At 38.2% G+C, this 22,718-nt stretch overlaps 2 protein-coding genes across 5 annotated transcripts; both read left to right on the top strand.

Annotated features, from left to right (window-relative positions):
- Window positions 1–880: 880 nt before the first annotated feature.
- On the top strand, window positions 881–12,479 carry Sptz (zinc finger FYVE-type containing 26 spastizin). The gene is made up of 16 exons (XM_014349898.3): window positions 881–1,221; window positions 1,445–1,601; window positions 1,780–2,367; window positions 2,447–3,067; window positions 3,135–3,812; window positions 5,611–5,763; window positions 6,030–6,606; window positions 6,685–6,941; window positions 7,016–7,549; window positions 7,651–8,925; window positions 8,999–9,523; window positions 9,625–9,992; window positions 10,088–10,478; window positions 10,560–11,718; window positions 11,809–12,062; window positions 12,138–12,479. Exons 1-16 carry the CDS (start codon window positions 1,058–1,060, stop codon window positions 12,309–12,311), a joined length of 7,875 nt encoding a protein of 2,624 aa, XP_014205384.2. The 5' UTR covers window positions 881–1,057; the 3' UTR covers window positions 12,312–12,479.
- A 3,094-nt stretch (window positions 12,480–15,573) lies between these two features.
- LOC106637149 (annexin B9) lies at window positions 15,574–22,634 on the top strand. 4 transcript variants are annotated; one of them, XM_089591423.1, is made up of 7 exons: window positions 15,574–15,748; window positions 16,132–16,183; window positions 18,678–19,053; window positions 19,263–19,342; window positions 19,411–19,657; window positions 19,757–19,941; window positions 22,436–22,634. In XM_089591423.1, exons 2-7 carry the CDS (start codon window positions 16,154–16,156, stop codon window positions 22,484–22,486), a joined length of 969 nt encoding a protein of 322 aa, XP_089447549.1. In that variant the 5' UTR covers window positions 15,574–15,748; window positions 16,132–16,153; the 3' UTR covers window positions 22,487–22,634. The 4 variants fall into 4 exon arrangements, with proteins under 4 accessions (XP_089447549.1, XP_089447548.1, XP_014205303.1 ...); XM_089591422.1 differs by lacking the exon at window positions 22,436–22,634 and adding an exon at window positions 22,082–22,417; XM_014349817.2 differs by lacking the exon at window positions 22,436–22,634 and adding an exon at window positions 20,828–21,276 and having other exon boundaries at window positions 15,574–15,747; window positions 16,128–16,183.
- The last annotated feature ends 84 nt before the right edge of the window (window positions 22,635–22,718 follow it).

The following is a 22,718-nucleotide window of genomic DNA, read 5'->3' as shown; positions in this document are numbered from 1 at the left end:
GTAAGATTACTAGTCCGTGATATTATTTTACGTCGCTACCCATGTATATTTTTACAAGTGGACTCGTATTTCTACGATTGTATATTTTACAGTGTGGTGGCGATTATGGAATACATCCACAGAAACGGAATAGTATAACGAAGGAACGGCGAAATGTCGGTATAACGTAATGACACAGGAACGTTGGAATGGTATAACCCTACATGACCCAATAAAACAGGGACGGTGGAATGGTACAACCCAATAAAACAGGAACGCCGGAATGGTATAATACAGTACATTACAGGGTGTATTCCGCAATCTTACCAGTAGAAAAGCAGATGACGTTGGTCTTTGTTTTGTTAATATGATCAGAAAAAGTCACGAAAAAGAGCGCGGAGAGACTGATGTCTGCTTTTCTATGTGGTGAGATTGCGGAACACATTACCAGATTTACCAGTAAATTGAAAGTAGCGCCCCCCCCCTACCACGCAACATTGATTGTGTAACTGGCTGGCGGCGATTACGGAATAGGTACACCCATCGATATCGGCTTATACGTTAAGTTGAATTGAATTTTCTGGCTGACAGAGAAATTTCAACTTTCGATAAGCTTACTGACTGAAACCAACTTGGCGAAAATCGTTTAATGATTGTTTCAACTTTGATTGGTGCGGGATGGCTTGTGTGTGTATTGGGGGCTCGGGGCTCGGGTTGTCGGGTTCGGGCCGTTCGGGGCTCTGTTTTTCTACACTCTACGTAACATCTACACCATGAACGCGCCTTAATAGTTGGAAGGAGAGGGGGTATATGACGTTTCGAAACAAAACATTGATAAGATGTATATATAGCTTCATTAATGAAGTGTTGTCATTGTTGTCTGTTGTGTTGCAACTGTTGCAACTGTTACAAGTTACAAGTTCTAATACTGCAATTTCGTTGACTGTTTGTCACAAGCTGCGAGAGAGAAAATTGAGATCAGCTAACGTGAAGATAAGTCTTATACGTTAAATTAGCTAATGGATGGGTGGTACCATCCTGCAATGCTCGCTTTAAAAAAAATATATTGCGAAGCAGCATGGCTAAGGATTATCCGCAGTTCCTGGAAATTGAAAGGTGTGTTTGCTCGAGGTTGTGGTACACGACTTTGGTCACTCTCAACACCGAGATTGAAACGTGCCACTCAGCAAACTACGATTGCGATGATATCGAGCACCTAAAGCATCTAATCGACACAAATCTGTTAGTACATTTTCATTTTATTTTTTGAAGCTCACCTCAATGAGTGGTCTTTTTTATTAATTTCACACGCATTTATTTATCATCTCTTAATCTTTGCATTGAGTGTATCCTCTTTTTTTTATAGTTTTTGTGTTTTGGTACAAAACCAGAGCATACACAGCAAGTATTTTTAAACATATCAGAGCATCAGTGATTCATTTTGCTTTTTTTTTCTTGGTTTTAGACAAATATACAATGATAAACAGCAGTACGAGTGGATTAGTCAGAAATTAATACTAGGACTAGATGATTCCCTGGAAACCAAAGAAAATTTAAAAACTATTCAATTTCATTCCAATTTACATTTAATCAATGATTCGATTCCAGAAGATATAGAAAAGGTATGTTCAAAATTATCAAGATCATTCATTAATTAATTGCCTCTTATACTTTTATTTAATATTGTGTAAAAAAAATGAAGTTTTACTTTAATTTTGATAAAATTTTGTTACAAGACCTGACAATTTTAAAATGTGAACATTTAAGTAAAATCGTTATTTTTAACATTTTTTGATTCAGGAACTGTTGGAGCTTTTTAGAGCAATTTTACGTGCCAAACAGGAAGATACTGATTGTGAAAAAGAAATTTCTTTACCTTCATCACTATTTTTGGAAACTAATTTGTGCATTAGTCCAGCATTGACTTGTTGGCTTATCAATGATTTATTTCATGTGTGGCCTATACTATCAGATCTAGTTTTGCAAAATATTTATGCAAACGCTATAAAAAGAATAGTTAAGAAAGAAAATATTAACAACACTTTAGGAACATTTCTCTGTATTTTATCAAAATTAAATATCAGGGAATCTGAGGAAGATAAATGGTTGAATTGGCTGTATCCTCGCGTATTTGATATTTGTAGTTTCCATGATGTAGAGTTGGCACTTTATTCTAGAAAAAATGCAAAATTCTTGAAAGAGTGGCACAAATTTGTAGACAGCAAATATTTTAGATCATTGCCTGCCCATGACGTAATCCATGCTAAAAAAATTAGCCACCTGATGTTGTTTAATCATAATAGCGATTTTATGAAAGCTCAACCATCTGCCAAAGAATTTGCTTTAAGAGTAATCAAACGAAATGTTCATTGGCTATATGATATTTTGGTGAGTTTTTTGCTACTGCAGTAATAACAATAAATTTTGTCAACAGTTTTAATTTTATAACTTTCTTCTTTGGAAACAGGAAATCAACACAGCTTTCTTGAATAACGGACAATATGACGAAATTGGCAAAATCATGTCTTGTCCACTGCTACGACATATTTGGCCCGTGACATTGTTTTATTTTTTGGATAATTTACCTGACGTGAGAATCACAGCTGAAGAGGAAACGTGGAAAACAAGTTTTAGCCTATGCGAGTCTCTAAAGTTTTTGTTAAACAAGTGCAGCCACAGCCAATACGAGTACGAGCCGATTCTCGTAAATCTCACCGAGTGCTTGAAGAGCCAGGTAGCCGTGATCAAATGGATTTTAGAAGGCAGAAGAAAATGCACGTCCGTCACCTTGGATCAGAGCTTATCAGTAAAGCGTATACTAGACAGATTGCAAGACCAAAGTATACTAGGCGTGATTAAAAAATTTATGGACATCCACGAGTGCGATGACAACGAGATAACGAGTCTTGTGAACGGTAAGGATGAAGCCGTCAAAGTATTCAGGGCATACAAAATCATGCAGACCGCCCTCAAAGCCGTGCTCGCCAACGAAGCGAGCGACGAGACAGCACCGCACTACTTTGCCCTGCTGGAATCATCTTTGAACGCGTTAGATCCGCTGAGCTTTAGACTAGAGCTTGTCGAGAACGTAAGTTTTTTGTAAGACAATGTTAATATTAGATGTTTAACATTTAAAGTCGGATGTTTGATTAAAGGTATTTTCGATGCTGTTCCTGCGACACGACGCGCACTTCCACGCGACGGACAACAGTCTGGAGGAGGACGGCTACGAGAGCAGCAGCTCGGGCTGCGAGAGCCGCGAACCAGATACACCTGAGCGGCACGGCTTCGTTTGTAGCGTGGGCTCGGTCAAGTGTCTGCTAGATCATCTAAAGCGCTGCCTCGCGCAGCTGGGGATCGACTTAGCCAAGCTGAGACGCGAGCTCGGCTCGGACGGCGAGTTCGAGCTGCTGCATCAACGCATCGTCCGCATGGACGTAATTCTGGCTGACGCAGCTTGGCGTCTCGAATTGCTCACCAGTCACGAGTCCGGGGATGCGGACGCGCGATTGCTCGTCGTCGACAGGCCGAGCTTTTCATACGGGTTGGCTGGCCAAGCTTTGTTTTACAACGATCCGAGTGCCAGCTCGGACGAGGAGAGCAGGTCCGAAGAGTTGGAAGCCTCGTCCGAGGCCAGTAGCTCAACCGACAACACGAGCAAGCGTGGCAGTAAAAAACGGAGCAAAGCTCACGCGAGCGCCACGACCACGCCGAGCAACGAGACTTCCGTCGATTCCAAGCTCGTTGTCAACTTTATGCTGGCGTCAAAAGAAAGCTTTGTCCTTCAGTGCCTCTGGAAAGCCGATCACGCGAGAGCTCAGCAAGTCATCGAGGTATAGGCTTTGGAACACATTTTTTTTAATACCTTTGCGTGTTTATCAAAGATCTCTCATTGCGCTTTCAAGCCGCTCGTAGGCATCTTTTTCAAATATCGTCGGTTTGTACTTCAAAGTTTCGGCCGACTTTTTAGTTCTGTCTATCAAAACTCCCGGTGGATTTTCGACCAAGTATTTTTTTTCTTTAATGATAATTTTACTCGGGAAGCAAAATTTGCAGCGAAAGCAACAGCAACACCAGCCTGAAATTCAAAATTTGGAATATTGTCGCTTGGCTGAGTTATTGCTATGTGCGTGGAAATATGTGTATTGAAACTTTGATCAAATGGGTTGTGTTAAACCTTTGTGGCACCAGCAGGGAATTGCAATAAAAGCGTAGACGCACAGCCAGAATTTGACGATTTTCCAAATCTTTCCGGTCGCTCGACTGGCTATCGCGCACTCGAGAGCTTGAAATCCGTACTTGAAACCCTCGAACGTGGAACAGTTGCGCGGTTTTTTCAAGTCTAGAGCATTTTTCACGATGTTCTTCAGCGACTTGTGTATCTCGTCGTCCGTGAAATTAAACGTGAAATTGTCCGGCTTGACGTCATTGTGAATTTCAACGCCATACTCGGGCATAATTTTCTCAAAACCATCACCGTCACCTGTACTTTCAGGCTGCGCGGGATTACTCGTGAGCTTCCCCGGTACGTCGGCGACCGTACTTTTTGCACGAGTTACCCCGAAATTTGGCGACCTCGTCTCATGTACAGTTAGCTCGCGTCGCCTAATACTGTGCACCAGTGCCGGTGTCACTCGGTAAGACGATAGATATCCATGCCCGTCGTAATCTCTGTACTCTTTAGCCGTGACTTTCGTTGAATCGGCTAACGTTGCAATCGTCGCCTGCGTTGTTTTTCTCCGTAATCTTATGTGCCGACGACGGATTCCCACTGGCTGTTCGGTCGCGATCGGTGAATCTCCGAAAAAATCAATTTTCGCCGTTTCGACGGCTCCCATCTCAACGGTACCCGTGTCCGCCGTTGCCTCGTGTGCACCACCACTTGATATTAATTTTAACTGTCGTGATCGGAAAACGTTTTCAGCCAACGTTTCTGCTCTGAAATACTTTTATACGTGCGTACAACCATCACTACTTACTCTTGAATTATTATTATTATTATTATTATTATTATTTTTTTTTTTTTGAGAGAAGAAAAAAATATATCGATACGCTTTTTTAGTATTGTGAAAATCGTCGATTCTGATGGTACACAACTTGACTTATATATGTACCTACAATGTGTCCAAAAACAAGAGAAAAAAAGCACCTTGGCTTCAAACACTCACACGCCGTTCGGGACTTTGTTTGCCGATTCCAGCGTCCGTTGATTCGTCGATCGCGCTACGTAGGCATGAAGCGGTCCGTACTTCGTCTCGTCCTCCACGAAGATCTCGATGCCCAACGACTCGGGCTGAATCATCTCGTGTTCGTTGACGTTGTTTTCCGCATCCGCGTCGTCCAACGCAATAACCCAAGTCCCGCGATCCTGTGGCAAGCGATGCCATGAAAATTAAAGTATACACCCATCGAGCGCTATTTCTCGCCCTTCGTTTCAACTTACAGCCGACGAGCTTTTTTCACTTTCATCGTGAAATAATGAAAAACTCGATGCGGTATTCAGTGCTAATAAAATAACTAGCACCAACAAGCTGTATTTCAGAGCCATTTTGTCACGGGAATATATTAATATGATTTTTTTTTGTTGTTGTTGAAAAATACAAGTGTATCCGACCGTGAACTTGGTTGCAGATGTTTGACATGAAGGGCACCCAATTGGACGGTCAAGTTAGGTTTTCCAAGGCGATGCGCCATTTTCGAGATGAAGTGACGAAACAAGTGAACTCCTCCACGGACACTGTTGATTCCGCTTCCAAGAGAAAACAAGAGCTTCAAATACTCGAGGTAAGCCGCACAATTTTTTCAAATAAAACATTTATGTACCTGTAAACATCGATAGCTCGGCGAGAGAAAGCGCTACCTCGAAATAAATGTTATTACGCCTTGATAACTTGACAGCGGTGACGTTCAAAAAAAAAAAAAAAAAAAAATACTATACTTTCCTCAATGCTTTCTTTCCTCAGGCCGTCCGTACATTTAACATGCATGTATCGTTTCGTTGCCCAATATGCTTCGAATGAATGAAAAAAAACAACTGATTATCCCAAAAGAACATTCGTCAAGCGGCGCAAGGTGGCTACCAAAACTCTCGGCTGACCAGTCAGCTGGAGACATTTTTGGCCTCGCAGGAGTCGAACGCCCGTCTCTCGAGCGATTCGGGCGACGCCCGTGAAATCCTGGCCCTCTGCGCCCTCGATCTGAGCCTCACCTCAACTGTCCCCGAGTGCTTTTCCAGCAGTCTCCTGGACGTGGCGGCAAAACGCGTCAGGTCATTGGCAAGTCAGCTCGAGGGTGGCCGCCACGTGCATCACCTCGACGATCTGCAGCGACTCGTCCAGGAGCCCAAGCTCGCGAAGACAAACAGCTCGATCCCGGGTTTGCTCTGCGATGCAAGGGTGCCGCTGAAGATTCAAGAGTGGAGAGAGAAAACGGAGTTTTGGCAAAAACTTTTGGAAAAAAGTAAGCTCTTCCAGGCGAGCCAGACAATTTCACAGATCGACGGGCTTGAGCGTGACGATGGCGAGACGTCGCTCGATGACATAGCTGAACTTTGCAGCAACAATCAAGAAAAACACCTGCACAAGATAATGGCGCATCTGCAAATTTTGCTCTCAATGGTTCCTAACGGTACGCTAACTCTTTTATTCGCAGAAAACAATTTCGTTTCAATCGAATCATTAAAATAAAATTAAAAATTTCTTTCAGATGAACGAGGCGCATTTACTACTGAGTTGTCTTTGTTGAGTAAATCGTTGAATGGCTACTTTGGGCATCAGATATTCGACTTGAACATCGAGCCTGAGAGTCTCGATATCGTGGCCCATAAATTAGGAGTTAATTTAGTTCACAGTATATTAGTCAATTGCTGTCCAAAGCTCACCTGTTACGAATCGCTGCGCACTGCTGATAGTGATACATGGGGTTGCGTAGTTCTCAATAAATCCTTTAACAACAATAACAGCGTAAAGTATCTTTGACTTTTACATATTGTCAGTTTAATACATTTTTTATGACCGCTATGTTTATGTCGTTACAGGGTACGGTAGTACAAAAGCCGTTAGATCCTAATCAGTGTGTGACGAATATTTTATTAGAATTAATTCAAGCTATCGAACGTTTTTATCCGGATCGCGCGAGAATATCGAATAAGAATTTCGATAAATTGATCCACGATTCGGAAATTCAGCAAATTTTGAACAAAACAACACTTTTGCAATTTTTGGATCTAAGTGAATTATCGGATGGCGAACAAACAACGGCTTTTTTCTTAAATCTCTGGAATCTCTTATTTTTACATGCTCAGTTGAGTGTCTGGGCAATGGAACCTCCTTTTAACGCGCTCAGACATTTAATTTCGTTATCTTCAATCAATTATCACGTTGGAGACTTGGGACGCATTTCCTTAGCAACTCTAAGATCTAAGCTTCTGGGAGGTATGACGTGGGATCGACAATTCTTCTCACATACCGAAGACCTGAATGAAATAGCTTGGCAGGATCTGGATCTCGTTTATGATTCCCGAGTCATTTTTGCAATGGCAAATGAGTTTTCTGAAACTCCTGCTATTCGTGTAAGTTGTTTGTATTATTTTTACTTCAATGGTTGTAAATATTATTTCCATTATTATAATTATCGTATTAAAAATTTTCATAATTATTTTTCGTATTTTAGATTTATTCTCCGCAAACTCTTAATCAAGACTTAAATGAGGGTCTTCGTGATTATCTCAATTACTATTGCACAAGAGAATCTGAAATTGAAAATAAAAATAGCGATTCACATGAAGATACTCAAATCGTGTATTTACCAAAAATTGTAGATTACGAAAATTTTGTAAAAAGTAGCATCGTGAATTCACAATGTAGCAATACAACCAATAATGAATCGAGCCAAAATATTTCTTTTGTAAACAATTATGTTCGTGAGCATTTGATAAGTGGAACATCGGATATAACTGTTATCAACTATAAGCCAGTGACAAAATCTTATGATGTACTTTTAAAGTATGAAAAACAAAATGTAACGAGATTCGAATTATCCGCAAAACGGAGCACGGATATCGATTGCCATAATGTGGAAAAGTGGTCCTCGAGATCTTTAAAATCAAATATTCTACATTATTTAGAAGGTCATTGCTGGCTGCTATCCTACCTTGTCAAGTGTTTGCATAACAAAGGCTCTCATACAATGGGCAATAGCTGTGATAACATAAAAAGGACTGCCTGTTTCGAAAGCATTTCCTCGTCTTCGTGGATATCTACTTTGGCTGCCGTTTTGTTTGATGACAATCCAGTCCTAGCCGCAGTGTCGGAAAACCTATCGTTGAACGATCTGTGGATTTATTTAGAAAAGTGTTTAAAGACTGACCGAATTCAAGACTGCCTTGACATTATCCAGGCCTTACCTAGTAAATTTTTGATGAAATCCACGGAAATACAATATCTGAAGGATAAACTCCTCTGCGAATTAATTAACAGAATAGAGATAAACTCGGATACCGAAAAAAAGCTTTTACAGTACATTTATCAAATTAAAGATGTCAATACTCTGGCTCAAATGATACTTTTTAACATTCATAAGTGGCCTGTTTATCTATGCCAAGATGCTCTTTCCCATGCACTGCACCACGTCGATAAGGATAAGCTTCCATCTCATTGTAGGTTTAAAATGAATGAAACACTCTGCAGGGTAACCGTCTTTCATAAAATGCTGCCAAATTGCGAAAATAAAGATTTAAATTCTACGTGGCAAGATGTTCTGAATTACACTGAAAAAACTGATCCTGTTTGTATAGTCCAGTCCCTTGTGGAGGCTGATAAATTCGAAATATGCCTCGAGTGGTTGAAATACCAATCATTCACGTTGGAAATTCAATCTCTCGTTATGCAAGATTTGCTAATGGGTCTTTTAAAAAATGACAACGCAGACTTCAAAAACGCCCATAAAGTAAGCTACTTACGATTTTGCATGAATTTTACCTGAATGCTTTTTAAAATAATTTTTACAAAAAATTTTTCAGCTTTTAACAACTCTACCAAAGCGTCAGTCTATGAAATTATGCAAAGGTGTTCTCAAAAGACTGGAATCAATCAGGGCAATGAAATTTGTAGTGGGATATTTGATGGAAAATTGTGAAGCTCATAAAACGATAATATATCACAGACGATTTTTAGGCGTTGAAATTCTCGATCAGCTTGAACCTAAAGATCGTTTTCATTATGCCCATTTGATAAAGGAACCTTTCTTAATGCTGGAACAGCTGTTGATGAATTGTAAATTAAAAATTCTTTCCGTAATCTTAGATGTCATTCAAAAATCACCTAGTCTTCCAAAGTCTGGCATCACAATGGAAAGATTCGACGAATCAGTTAGATTTTATGCTGGAAAGGCTTTAGACTTTAGAATATCCTTGCAGCGAGACGGGATTGATTCTAAGCCTAAAGATGGCTCTTTAACGGCGTCTTTGAGTAGCGAAACAAAAACTACCGAATTCACAATGCCAATAAATGTGCCAACAAAAGAAGAATGGATTCCCAACGACAAGGTATGTATTTATAATCTTTTATTTGCCGTTGCCTGCTGCACGCCAATATTAATAATAAAAATAAGTACTTGTACGAAAATTGAGATTCGCGTGTCTTACAGGCTAGAGAATGTAATTCGTGCAAGGTCGTGATATTCTCGATGTTTAATCGCCGTCATCACTGCCGTCGTTGCGGTCGAGTCGTTTGTGCCGCTTGCTCCCAGCAACGCATGCAGGTTTCTGGTTATCCTAAATCGGTGCTTGTGCGCGTCTGCGACGACTGCAAGCAAGCAACGGCACTACAGACGCAAACAGCCCAAGGTACGCCCTCGATCGCAAACAGCATCGCGTCCTCGGACTCCTGGAGACTGACAACCGACGAAACACACAACAAATCTGTTCGCGAAGAATTTTCATTCGAGCATGCGCCTAATGTATCCATGTGCCTGTCCATCATGAGTCTGCATTCGGATCACAAGGCTTATGCAAGGTCGGTGTAAGCTGCAATATAAATTTACCATTGCATTGAAAACAAAAAAAAGGAACGTTTCAATCAAATGATGAAATCAATTTTGTTACTCGTAGTTTTATGCTCGACCACTGTCATGAGATGAAAAGACTGCTACAGCCCGGGCCAGGTGGACGTATCAACCCTGAAATCGATCACACCCTCATCATCAAGATGATCAGATCCCTACTAATAGCCGTGAAAATGAAGTGTGCTAAGCTCGGTTGGAATGCCGGGTTGGCGCACTGTGACCGTTTTCTCTCCCAAGTGGACTTGATTGCCACTCTTGTGCAGTCCGACTGCCTCGCTCTCATTCCTACGGACGACAGTCTGGACGAGCACGTACTCAGAAAATTACGGGATCTGCTGACCGAGAAGGAACAATGGCAACTTGCGCTCGATGTCAGCACCAAGGCTGGACTAGACACTCAAGGAGTTTGGGCTGCTTGGGGAAAGGCTTATTTAAAGGTGTCGTTTAACATGAATCGTACAGTTTATTTTTATATTTATTGTCTCGTTTTTTATTAATTTTTTGATTTTGTTTTACAGGCTGGTCATTTTGATCGCGCTAGAATCAAGTTTTCTCACTGTCTAGAAAAGGTATTGTACGACAATCTTAGTGATTGGGTCATTTTAACGTATCCTGAATCTGAAAACAAAGGCAACGAAAATTTGCTTGAAACGTTTGGACAGCCAAAATCTGAAGATTCGCCAAACCGAGGACGTCAGGCGATAAAAAGCCGACCAATCAAGGATCCTCCTTTAGTTGTCGAAATCTTACAAATTTTAGAAAACCAAAGACAACTTAATCCCAACGATTCTCAGAGCGCGATTCAGTCCAAAACAGCTGTAGCGCAAGAAATTTTGACAACTCTCAACAGCCTAAAGTCTGTCAGTCAAGGTCAATTTTCTCTTGTTAACAATTGGAATTCGCGTAACGTATACTACGAAGAAAGCTTGCACTATTTGCTAAATTACGCAAGTTTCTCCTCCATCCTTGAGTTTTACATAAAGTACGAAGAATTCCAAAAGTGTCTGGACTTTATATTGGAGAACAACGTTGATCCCGAGCTGTTTTTCAACAGTATATACATTCGCTGTCTAAATGTTGGGAATATTGAAAAACTTCTTGGCGCTATGAGGGCCAATGATCCAAGCCTTCTCATGTACAAAAAATATCTAGTCTACACATGTCATAGTCTGGAGAAAAAGCAATTTTTGCATACACTGTACCATCTGCAACTGTACATGCAAGATTTTATTCGAGCAGCTATGGCATGCTTTCGTTTTTACACCCAGGACGCTCGCGATTACGTTGATTTGTACTCAAAATCACACTTTTTAGTAGAAGCTCAAAAACACTTGGAAACTGAATTAAATGTCTACAACAAAAGTGTCAGCTCGTCCCTCAGTACATCACATGGTGGCCTTACAATGGAAATGGAGCCTTCAGAGATAGATAAGCACATCAATACGATATCCAGACAACTTGAAATCGTCAAATTTTTAAATCATGCCGAAAAAGAGGGTCGGCTCGTTGGACCTTACCTCCAGCGCTTGCTCGCTCTCGATACGGAAAGCGTTCATTGTAATGAATTACCAACGTTATTTGGAAACCAACAGCAGAAAACGCGACTGGCTGTTTTAGCTATGCTATGTGGACGTAACATAGAGGAAGGCTTCGGAATTGCCTTTAGAATAATGCAAGGTTTTCATTTTTTATTATTTAAAATAACGTTTGGAATTTGTTTTGTAGTTGTTAACATGTGCTAAAGTTAAAAGAAAAAATATTTTTCAGATTACAATTTGCGTCCCCAGAAGGTATATTCCGTAGCTGGTCATGTTCTGGCATTGGAAAAAAAAGTACTTTTCATAGAGCAGTTGACCAAGTGCGTGATAAGCTCGGGTGCGCCCGATTCTAAACTGATATCTGATCGCGTTTTAAGCCACTGTGTAAAGTTATTGCTGCACAATTTCGAAGCAGAGATAGATTTAGAATTTAAAGATAAGATCGATTGTTTGATAAGATTAATCAGTGACGTTGAGCTGAAGGTATAATTTTTCATTTTATTATATTTAATTTATAAAAATAAAAAAAAAATTTTTCATTTTTAATTATTCTCGCAGATAAATTCGTACATCGAAAGTAAACAGTTGAAAGCTGCTTACCTCTTGGCTGTTAAGCTGAAAAAACCAATCGCTCAAGAAAAAATTAGAAAAATTGCGAAAGAAGCTGATAGACTCGGTCAGACTCCGGTGTGCACAATTTGTAATAAATGGTTGAGTAACGGTTCTTCGTAACCTTCTTTCGTAAAAATTTGTGTATGACATAAAAACTGTAGAAAAATTTTAATTTGTAAATATTTTAAAATATAAAAAAATCATAAATTAATGTATAAATTAATGTATAAATTATGTAAAAGGGCTTACGGCCAATCAGAACAAATAATATATTTCTATCAATAATAAGTGCCTAAATTACTAAACTTTTTCATATTGTCACCTTTATTATATTACGTACGAATTATTGACCAAATTACCTCTATTCCATGTGTCAAATATTAGATCAACTTCTTTTTTGATTATTTAATTTTTTCACTATACTTTTATTTTGTTAATTTTCAATGTTTCATAGGTGAACAGGGAAACCAAGAGGTTTTTAAAGCCTAATAGCTTAATTTAAATCCTCGGGGAATAAGGCTGTTTTTCGATGTATTTAAAAAATTTTTTTTCTGTTATCAGGACCAATAGTTGACAGATTTCATTTTTTTGTGAACCTGATTTCTTTACAAAAGTTTAAGAGTCGTTATATTTTTTTCTTATATTAACTATTGTTACCACAAAATATACGATTCTCCGGTCTGTTATTCTGAGACGAGAAAGAGAGAGAGAGAAGGCAACCGAATAAATCGGTAAACATAACAGTTGCGTATATACAATGACGATACATTCATTGCCCTTAATCGATCGACGTACGAAATTTCTTTTTCGGTATCTTATTTATCAACAACTCTACTGTTCTACGATCAATTCGTGGTACCATGAATACGAACCGTGGATTTTAAAAAAATTATTTTTGTAAAAAAATGTTTGTAATTTTTGGCCCTCAAGCACAATAAGTATACAATAATACTATATAATATACACACGTATAAATGTACCTTACGGTGGAACTTGATTAAAAAAAAAAATGTTTTTCTATTTACCTTAAAAATCATGCGCGTAAACAAAAATTATATTTTCATTGAGTACCCGTTTTGCTCGTGCCTCAAAGCATCTTCACTTCCTACTAGTAGAAGTATATATTATGACACTTGCATGCAAAATTCAAAAATGTTGACTTTTGATAATGAAAGGCAAAAACTTAAAAATATGTGGCATTTTTTTTTTTTTTTTTTTTTTTTTTTTTCCATGTATGACACACACTTTTGGCGTACTTTGTTCCGTAGTATCCGAAAAAATATTTGAAACAGTAATTTTCTAAACAGAAGCGTTATCGCCGCGGAAGCTGTTTTTCGACGCCAGGGTAGCCCCGATTCGATGGCGCTTGTGTGTCGAACACTATATTTTTCCTATACCGAGGGCGCAGTAAATGTTTAAAAGTCACGAGTCACGAAAAACGCCCCGAGGTAGAAAAAATTCTCTTCACACCTGGTGCGCATATCAAACCAAGGCAAGCCTATGGAATGAAAAAATGTATTTCATCGTTTTAAATGCTTATATACGTGAGATAAATATTTGAAAAAATTTTTTGCGTGGAAATCCCCTATAAGAAATTTAAAGTGGTTTGAAACACGGGAAAGCTCACGGGAAGGAACACTCATAGTAATCTCATCAGTCACGAAGTCGTCATTTTTAGAAATCAATTTTAGTCACCACTCAATTAGTAAGAATATATATATATATATATATATATATATATATATATATATTTCTAATAATCGTACGATGTCAGCTAGTGTATTTGTTTACTAGCTATATGTATATAGGTCTGATAATAAATACACCTATTAGTCACTACAAAGTTGTACGTATATACATGTACGAAGAAATATAATTAGCTATGATATCCGTTCATGAATCATAAATTAAAAAAAAAAAAAAAAAAAAAAAAAAAAAAGTCACGAAATTCCTATATGCCGCTATGTCGTATAATATGTATGCATCACCACGCGATTCTCTCCTAAAGCGTGTGATGATATACTTATAATATATAAAGTTGATAAAGCGCGACTTGCCACCGTTGTCCTGTGCGCAGCTGCACGTCCCCTTTTTTTACCATATACACCTCTAAGTAAGTAACGCAAAATACGTCATCGCCGAGAGAGGACCTTCGCTGCATTGATTTAGCCTGCGTCATCTTCACCCATAGTCTCTATATACGCTATCACGTCCTTCGAGAGGATACAACTATCGCTATATAAATTTTTTTTTTTTTTTTTTTTTTTTTTTTTTTTTTTTTTTTTTTTTTTTTTTTACGAGCTACCGTTAGGGTCACGATCTTTCCAATTGTTCAAAATTTTGACCACACATACATTGTTTGGGTTAATTCGAAATCCAATAGAATTTATCCCTACAAAGTAAATAATGTATTAGGTTTATCGATTTTTTCGACCCTTCCATTAGCGAGCTTTCAAGCTGGCAAGCCTAAGGTGACGAATTCAAAGTGTGTAACACACACACACACACATATATAAGTGATGTTGGACGTATACTCGTCCAAGTCAATATTTCGATGGCAATTACCAACCAACATCACTTTTATCATATTTTTCTTGTGAATTTCAATTAAAATGAATAAATCATGGTTATTTGAAATTACTAATTTCCAAAAAAAAGTTGTATAAATAAGGCGTGTACCAATGTGTGTTCATATTACCATTTTTTTATCAATCAATATTTTGAAGGATCGTCATCAGAGCAAAACAATATTACAATGACAAATGATATACATGGAATATAATTAAAATCACACGTATGTGTCAGATGCATGGCGTATAATCATATAAGATCGGTATAAAGTCAGCCGCGACAAACGCAGACGATGAGTCGATGACGCGTCGCGTGTGCCTTATTAGCTCATGCCCCGTAACGAGAAGGAACGTAACAAACGTATACGTGTCATTGGTAAAAAATTTGTAGGTAAAAACAAACACCTATACTTACGTATACCTATACCAGATTCCGCGAAGCGGTAAAACGTCATCATGTAGAGAGTAGCGCGTGCATGTGTGTTATTTGCCTATTTTTTAGCTCATTTTACCTTGTGGGAAGGGTTCGCTTAGAAACATCAGAGAGGAAGAGGAAAGGAGCGCCAGAGATTGCCGATTCCGGTATACCTATATACAAAAAGATCGAGAATAAGAGAGTTACCTCTTTCTCTCTCTTTCTTGGCGTGGTGTATATATATACGTATAGACTAGAACATCGCCACGCGCCACACCCTGACTGTGCGTACTTCTGTATAGGTATATACGTGTGCATATACACTCGGTCCGCGACCACCACCTACTTCCTGGCCTGGCCGCTAGCCAAGTAGAAAGGAACGTCCACGCAAGCGATAGTTCAACTACGAGTGTCGTCGCGTCAAGACTGCCGATCTTGCGTACCGCACGTATTAGTATATAATATTACGTTACGAGGCCGTAAAGTGGCTGGTGTGATTTTTTTTTCTTTTTTACAATACTTACTGTGATTTAGGTGCTTTTTGAATCGACTAGCTTCGACATACATATAGGTATATAGTATACATATTATAGGTACCAGCAGGTGTTGTCGAAAAGTGGATTATCCGCGTAGTGCTTTGATTTAAGTATGAACCGTTAGTGAAACGATGCGCTTGACGGAACACCAGTCATTTTGTATTCTCTTTTTGTTCCGATCAAGTTTTTAGTTTTGTAATGTTGAAAAAAAAAAAAAAAAAAAAAAACCTATGAAAATGATTTGACATGTTTCGCTATCGGAAATACACCCCATCAGAGATAATAATGAATTAACTTTATCGATTTTTTTTTTTTTTTTAATCGTCATAACAGTGTAGTAAATAATTCACACTCCACGTGTACATAATAATATGGTACAAGGTCTCCAAGTTAATCTAGAAAATTACTTTTGCAGGAATAATACCATTGGAAGTATATATCATGTCTGGCGAGGATTTACGTTTTCACATGGTGAGCATGCAACATTAATTCATTACGTACTATATAGAACAAATTGTATATACAACTATAAATTTAAAGTAGCGTATTTTTCTCACTTTGGATGAAAGCGCGAGTACGGTGATGTGCACGTATATGTAATTGTGTGACGAGCAAAGAGATGTGAAAAAAGCTAAGCTGTCGCGACTGATTCCGAGCAATTGCCGGTTCTCTCTCTATTCATGTGTGTGTCTGTGCGTCTTATACATTTAACGAGGCTTCTTTTTTACATTTAATCTTTTAGAGTGCGAACATAATGTGCATCATACGGCACTGAAACACTCTCGTTCTCCGGGAATTGCACCAACAGACGTACCGACGCGGCTAAATATACAACCTTTTTTACGATAATATCCTCCAGCCTCATAATCACGTGGAATCTCTTCATCGTCATATCGAGCTCCAAAAATAATCGTGGTTATCGGCGCACTCGTTTACCAAAACCTACATTACAGGAGTATCGCATCGATTGAAAATCCTATGAAGCGTCTTCCTGCCGATTTCGCGACGAAAAAAAGGCTGCACCAATAGACCAAGATAGTAAAAGATAAGCGTGGTGATGATCCACATTGGGGCACGGGACGCAATAACATTATACAGCCTCTTACTGTCAATGTACAAATATAATAATACTTATGATTGGCAACTTGCTGTTTAAACTTAAAGTTTTAGACGGAGAAAAATGTCCGTCATTTACCGAAATTATATGATCGTGTGTGGTAAACTACTACTTTGCTCTGAAATAAAAAAAGGAAAAAGAAAAAAATCCAGTAAAACAGAGTAAGTAAATTGAAAAAAAAAAAAATCGTCCCCGCATCTGCAGCAGTCCGTGCAGTTGTTATAAATGACTCAGTCGGCTACAAACATTCCAAGGCTGTACATACCTATACATGTACCATGTACAAGCTATTAATTCTCACACTCTTCCAGCGCCAACCATCGCTTACATGTAACGATCATCATCGTCTATACTATTACATTGTATGTGCATATATATACATATAAAATACTTATTAAATTATACATACGGCAAAATATTATCCCAGGCGCCGCGACTCGCGACAATTTGTACCCTTTACCCCTACATGCGAAATCCAAAAAGTATGTCGTTTCGTGTGTATCTACGTAAATATATGTGTAGGTAGGTATTGAATGCGCTTTCGAGTGAGGTACAACGCGTACACACATAAGTATGTAGTTACGAACGTCCTCCACATATATTGTATCCTTCGTATAGGTATATACGTATATCTCCCCGAAGGAATCGATATCTTGGCCGCGAGAAAAAGAGATATACTTACTTACTTAATAAGTGCGGAATAAAAGAAGCGAAAGAGGCGCGCCAACCAAAGGCACACGCGGCTATTTTCCGATTACTGGCTATTGTCCACGTACTTGTAGGTGTATACATGTACATGCAGGTCAATCAAGGCAATGCCATGGTGCTGTCGCATCAAAAATACTTACCTAATGAAATCCAAGCCATCCTTGAAACATTTACGTGAAATTATAAAATACCCCGGATAGGCTACTTTTTCAATTTATTTGTCGAAATATATAGTTACACGAGTTACATAGTTAACAGCGAGCCCGTTACATTAATCTGCGAGATGAGGTGGAAAAAAAGGCTTTATAGAGTTGAAATGAAAGATAAAATGAAATAGTTTGAAATTTTTTTTTTTTTTAATATGTTACCCATATTTCATGCATACGTTTGTATGAGTTTGGTGAAAGTGTAAAAAGAAAAAAAAAAAATTCGGAGTAGATATAGTTTTCACGCGTTAATCGAACATCGATTCGATGAAAAAAAAAAAAAAAAAAAAATTACATCTGTATCCCAACCCATAACTTTATCAACTTTTGATGAGCATATAATTCAACAGATACGACTATGAATACCCGTCCATTCATTTTTAGTGTTAATGATCGAGCGCTCGAGGCACGTCGGCATGTACAAGATAATAAATGAGCTAAGCCTACCTCTACACGGACATAATAAATATTTTTAATAATGACTGCGTGGCACCTGCCTTCGTTGAAAAAAAAAGGTTACGATGCACGAAAAAAAAAAAAAAAAAGAAAATGTTGAGAACTTTGGAAATAGTAAGTCGCCGACTATGAGTCTATGTATGCAAGGTGCCGTGCAAACTCGCGCGGTACTTTGCAACCTCGGCCTTAATAATCAAAGTCTCGAGCGGTTCTTCGAAACCCGGGCCATCTCCGCCAAATGTATGACAACACGTAGTATAGGTATATTCGGAGGATCGATTTCGCGCTTCTATTATTATTTAGATAAATCGACGCGTGAAAAGTCATATATACATATATATTCTAGTCGCACGGGATTGTTTAGCAAGAGGTATATTATATATACTTATAACATGAAAGAGTTAGTTTGAGCGAAATGAATATAATGAATATGAGTCGAAGGAAGGAAAAGTGACGAGAATTATAATATGTGCCACAGTGCCAGCCGACGGTGTACCCGGCCGATCCGTTCGAGCCGGAGGAGGACGCGAAGACGCTGAGGGAGGCGATGAAGGGCTTCGGGACCGACGAGACGGCCATAATCGACGTGCTGGCGCACCGCGGTATAATGCAGCGCCTCGCTATAGCCGACAAGTACAAGGCGATGTTCGGCAAGGACCTCATCTCGGATCTCAAGGGCGAACTCGGGGGTAATTTCGAGAACGCGATTGTCGCCATGATGACCCCCCTGCCCGAGTTCTACGCCAAGGAGCTCAACGACGCGATCAGCGGCATCGGCACCGACGAGGAGATCATCATCGAGATCCTCGCCTCCCTCAGGAACATCCAAATCGTCGCCGATGTCTACCGAGACAGTAAGTTTTTTTTTTATACCAATATACGTATTAAATAATACTGTGCACCCAAGTATATGGGCCTTTTTTTCGTCACATCATTCGGTGCTTGAGTCAATTTCACAAAACCTCATAATCGCGCAGCTATTAATATTCCGGAAATTCATCCAATTGAAAAACAAAAGTTTTGTTGGCTTGGAAAAAAACAAAATAAATAAATTGCGCTTTAGAGTACGGCAACGATCTCGAGAGCGACATCATGAGCGACACCTCGGGCCATTTTCAGCGCCTGCTCGTCTCCCTTTTGAGCGTAAGTACAAGAAACCTACCAACATGAAAAAAATAAATAAATAAATAAAAATCGGTATGTATCGGCAGGGAGGTAGGAGCACCGACCTTGGCGTGGACGAGGCGGAAGCGACCAACGACGCGGAGCAGCTCATCGCGGCTGGCGAGGGTTGCTGGGGCACGGACGAAAGCGTCTTCAACTCGATCCTCGTGACCAGGAGCTTTTCCCAGCTGCGCAAAGTCTTTGACGAGTACGAAAGGATCAGCGGCACCGACATCGAGGACGTCATCAAGAGCGAGTTCTCCGGTAGCCTTCAGGAGGGGTACATCGCCGTTGGTTCGTATATTATGTGCATTATAATTATATCGTTAATCAGCAAATTGACGATTAAGCGTGACGTGATTTTTTTTTTTTTTTTTTTTAACACGTTCGCAGTGCGTTGCGTCCGAAACAGAAGCGTCTACTTTGCCAAGAAGCTGAAGCACGCGATGTCGGGCATGGGTACGAACGAGAAGACCCTCATCCGGATAATCGTGGCACGATCGGAGATCGATCTTGGCGACATAAAGGAAGCTTATCCGAGCATCGCGGACGGAAGGCAACTGGCTGACGACATTGCCGTAAGTATACATCACGAGGCTTTTTTTTTTCTTCTGTTGTTTGGTTGGAGAAAAATGGAAAAGGGACATATACTTACACGTCGGTACTTTGAAATCGGACTTGGCTATCACTCGACGGTACGGGTATAAAACGCATACTTGATAACCAGGGGTGATGGCAAACATTTAGACAATACTTACAATACACGTATACAACAATTTATTGTATAATTACAGTTTTTCATTACTACGTGGTCATGCAATAACACGATACGTATTTATATACTGCAACCACATACGTGTATTATCAAAAATTAAAAACATACTTTTTATTGGTAATATTGGCAGAGCTACAAAAATACGTATTTCCGAATAGCTAGGAAAGTTTCATTCGAAATGTTATCTACTTTCCTTGCGAGACATCATTTGAGATAATTCTTTATTTCAAGCGAAAAATACAGGGGATTTTACTTTTTTCACCAAAATAGGGGATATTTTTTATTTTATTGTTTAAGACTTATACAAAAAATTAATTCTTCGGAAATACGTATGTTTTATTATCTTGTCGACTGATCGTATTTTTGCTCAGTAACACCCTTCGAGTAAAATAACTTCATAATATCAAAGTCGAAAATTTGCCATCTCTATAGGTATACCAATCAACATTTGCATTCCAAGTATTAAAATATTTTTAACTTCGAAGTGCCGACGTACGAGCTCCTTTTTTTTCCTCTACGTACAGCATTAAACGAGGGCACTTTTTTTTATTTTTTTTTCAACTTCTTGATTTATCTTTTACTCAGCACTTATACTAATAAATTTATGACATTAACATCTACCACTGTGTACCTTTACCTATTGCGCCATTGCACAATAACACTCGTGGATTAATTTCAATCGATTTCAGGACGACTGTTCGGGTGACTTCAAGAAAGTCTTGCTTACTCTTCTCTTCTGAAAACTGCAACGATTGTTCCGAAAAAAAAAAAAAAAAAAAAAAAAAATCAACACTCTTGCTTCTCATTATACTAAATTATGTTGAATCACTTAGTTCATTTGGTTTCCATTGTTTAACATGATGTATTTTATCAGTATTGTTGTATTATTACATACAAATTAGCAAACACATCAGCCACGTGTGCGCATACACATGTGTATACATTTATATTATAAATACATATACGCATGTTGTGCGTACGAACTACATATTATGCTCACACGTACATGGTACGCGGGATGTTATATATTATTTATGTATGGACCACCTTTTTGTTCATTTATATGCGCATGTATGTTAATTAATTTGTTTTCCATCATTGCTTACTTTGTAAATAAATAAACGAATCTCCTCCAATAGTTCCTGTCTGTTTTATTGAGCTATATATATGAAAAAAGGGATGGCTGCTGTATGCGATGCTACAACTACTTTTATGCTTACTCCAGATGGTATGTGCGTGTATCTATACGTACAATAATAAACATGACGACAGCTCGGAAGGCTTGAGTCGTATATATACGCGTAATCACTAAAGTCGTAAGAGCTAAATGCAGTCAAGTTGAAACGTATATGTTGATCACAGTTTGTTTGATTATGACGTCCCTGGTTAATTGTGTTATTTTTTTTTTTTTTTTATACTTTATTTATTTAATCGATATTAGTTCAAAAAAATTTATCAATACAAAAAAAATCTGTTAAAACCAATTTTTCATACTGTACACTATTTTTTCGAAAATATAGGACCAAGAAATAATATTGTATCGGATACAAAGTTTATTTATTCGAAAACAGTGAAAAATCTTTTATGCAAAACTAATTCAAAAACATACTAGTATTACATTTTACGTAAATAATGCGAAAGTTTTGTTTATTGTTATGAAATATTTTTCACAGTAATAGCAGGTACTTAAGTTGCATAGAAAACACAATCGCTTAGAATTTTGTGGTTCATGTAGTTTGGTCAGTCATATAGATGCAATACATGTGTAATACTAATGCATCATTATTTGTTAACGCAATCATGCATGAGCTAAATAAAATAAAACTATGTGATAAAATAAAAATAAAAATAACCAATCATATCAAAAGCAACGAAAAATCACGCTTTGTACTAAAAAATCAGACAGAAACCAATTAAAAAATTATTTTCGAAATATTTTCCAGGACGATTGCGACGGTGAAATGAAACGACTCCTGACTGCACTAGTGTATTAATCATTAATGTGCCTTTCAAGATTAATGAGCATCACACTCTAATTTACCTATAAATTCTCAAACATGCGTAGAACCAAAGCCAAATTTTACATAAAAGTTTCCACATCTTCTTCATCTATTTATACTTAAACGCACTGTTACTTAAAAATAAAAAAGTTACCATAGTTTCATATTGTACTTTTTTTTTCAACAGCATAGATTACTCATTTTCTTTTACTTTTTATCGAAATCAATGAGTCATAAGAAATTATATTATTGAACGTCTCACGGATGTCTTAGATACCTATGGTTAAATTTTTACAGAACGATGTGGAAGACCACCGGAAACGCATGTTGATAGCTTTGCTGAATTAAGGTATTTATCCATGATCAACGGATGGAAGAAAGCTCTCTCAACTCTATGATTAAACGCATTTACGTGTATGTTAAACTAACGGTAGTATTAAACTTTCAAAAATTCAATGTCATGGTAATTTTAATAAACTTTTTATATATACATATTTTTTTTAACTTTTACTAAGTTCAACAGAATATTTTTATAAGCTTTTCTTTCTTTTTTTTTTTTTTTTTTTTTCGACGAAAGAAT

Source organism: Copidosoma floridanum, unplaced genomic scaffold (assembly GCF_036245765.1).
Source record: "Copidosoma floridanum isolate Cflo_tuat_1 unplaced genomic scaffold, Cflo_Japanese_pri ptg000013l, whole genome shotgun sequence".
NCBI lineage: Eukaryota > Metazoa > Arthropoda > Insecta > Hymenoptera > Encyrtidae > Copidosoma > Copidosoma floridanum.
Note: the sequence above shows the minus strand (reverse complement) of the source record. Positions and strands in the feature narration are given on the sequence as shown.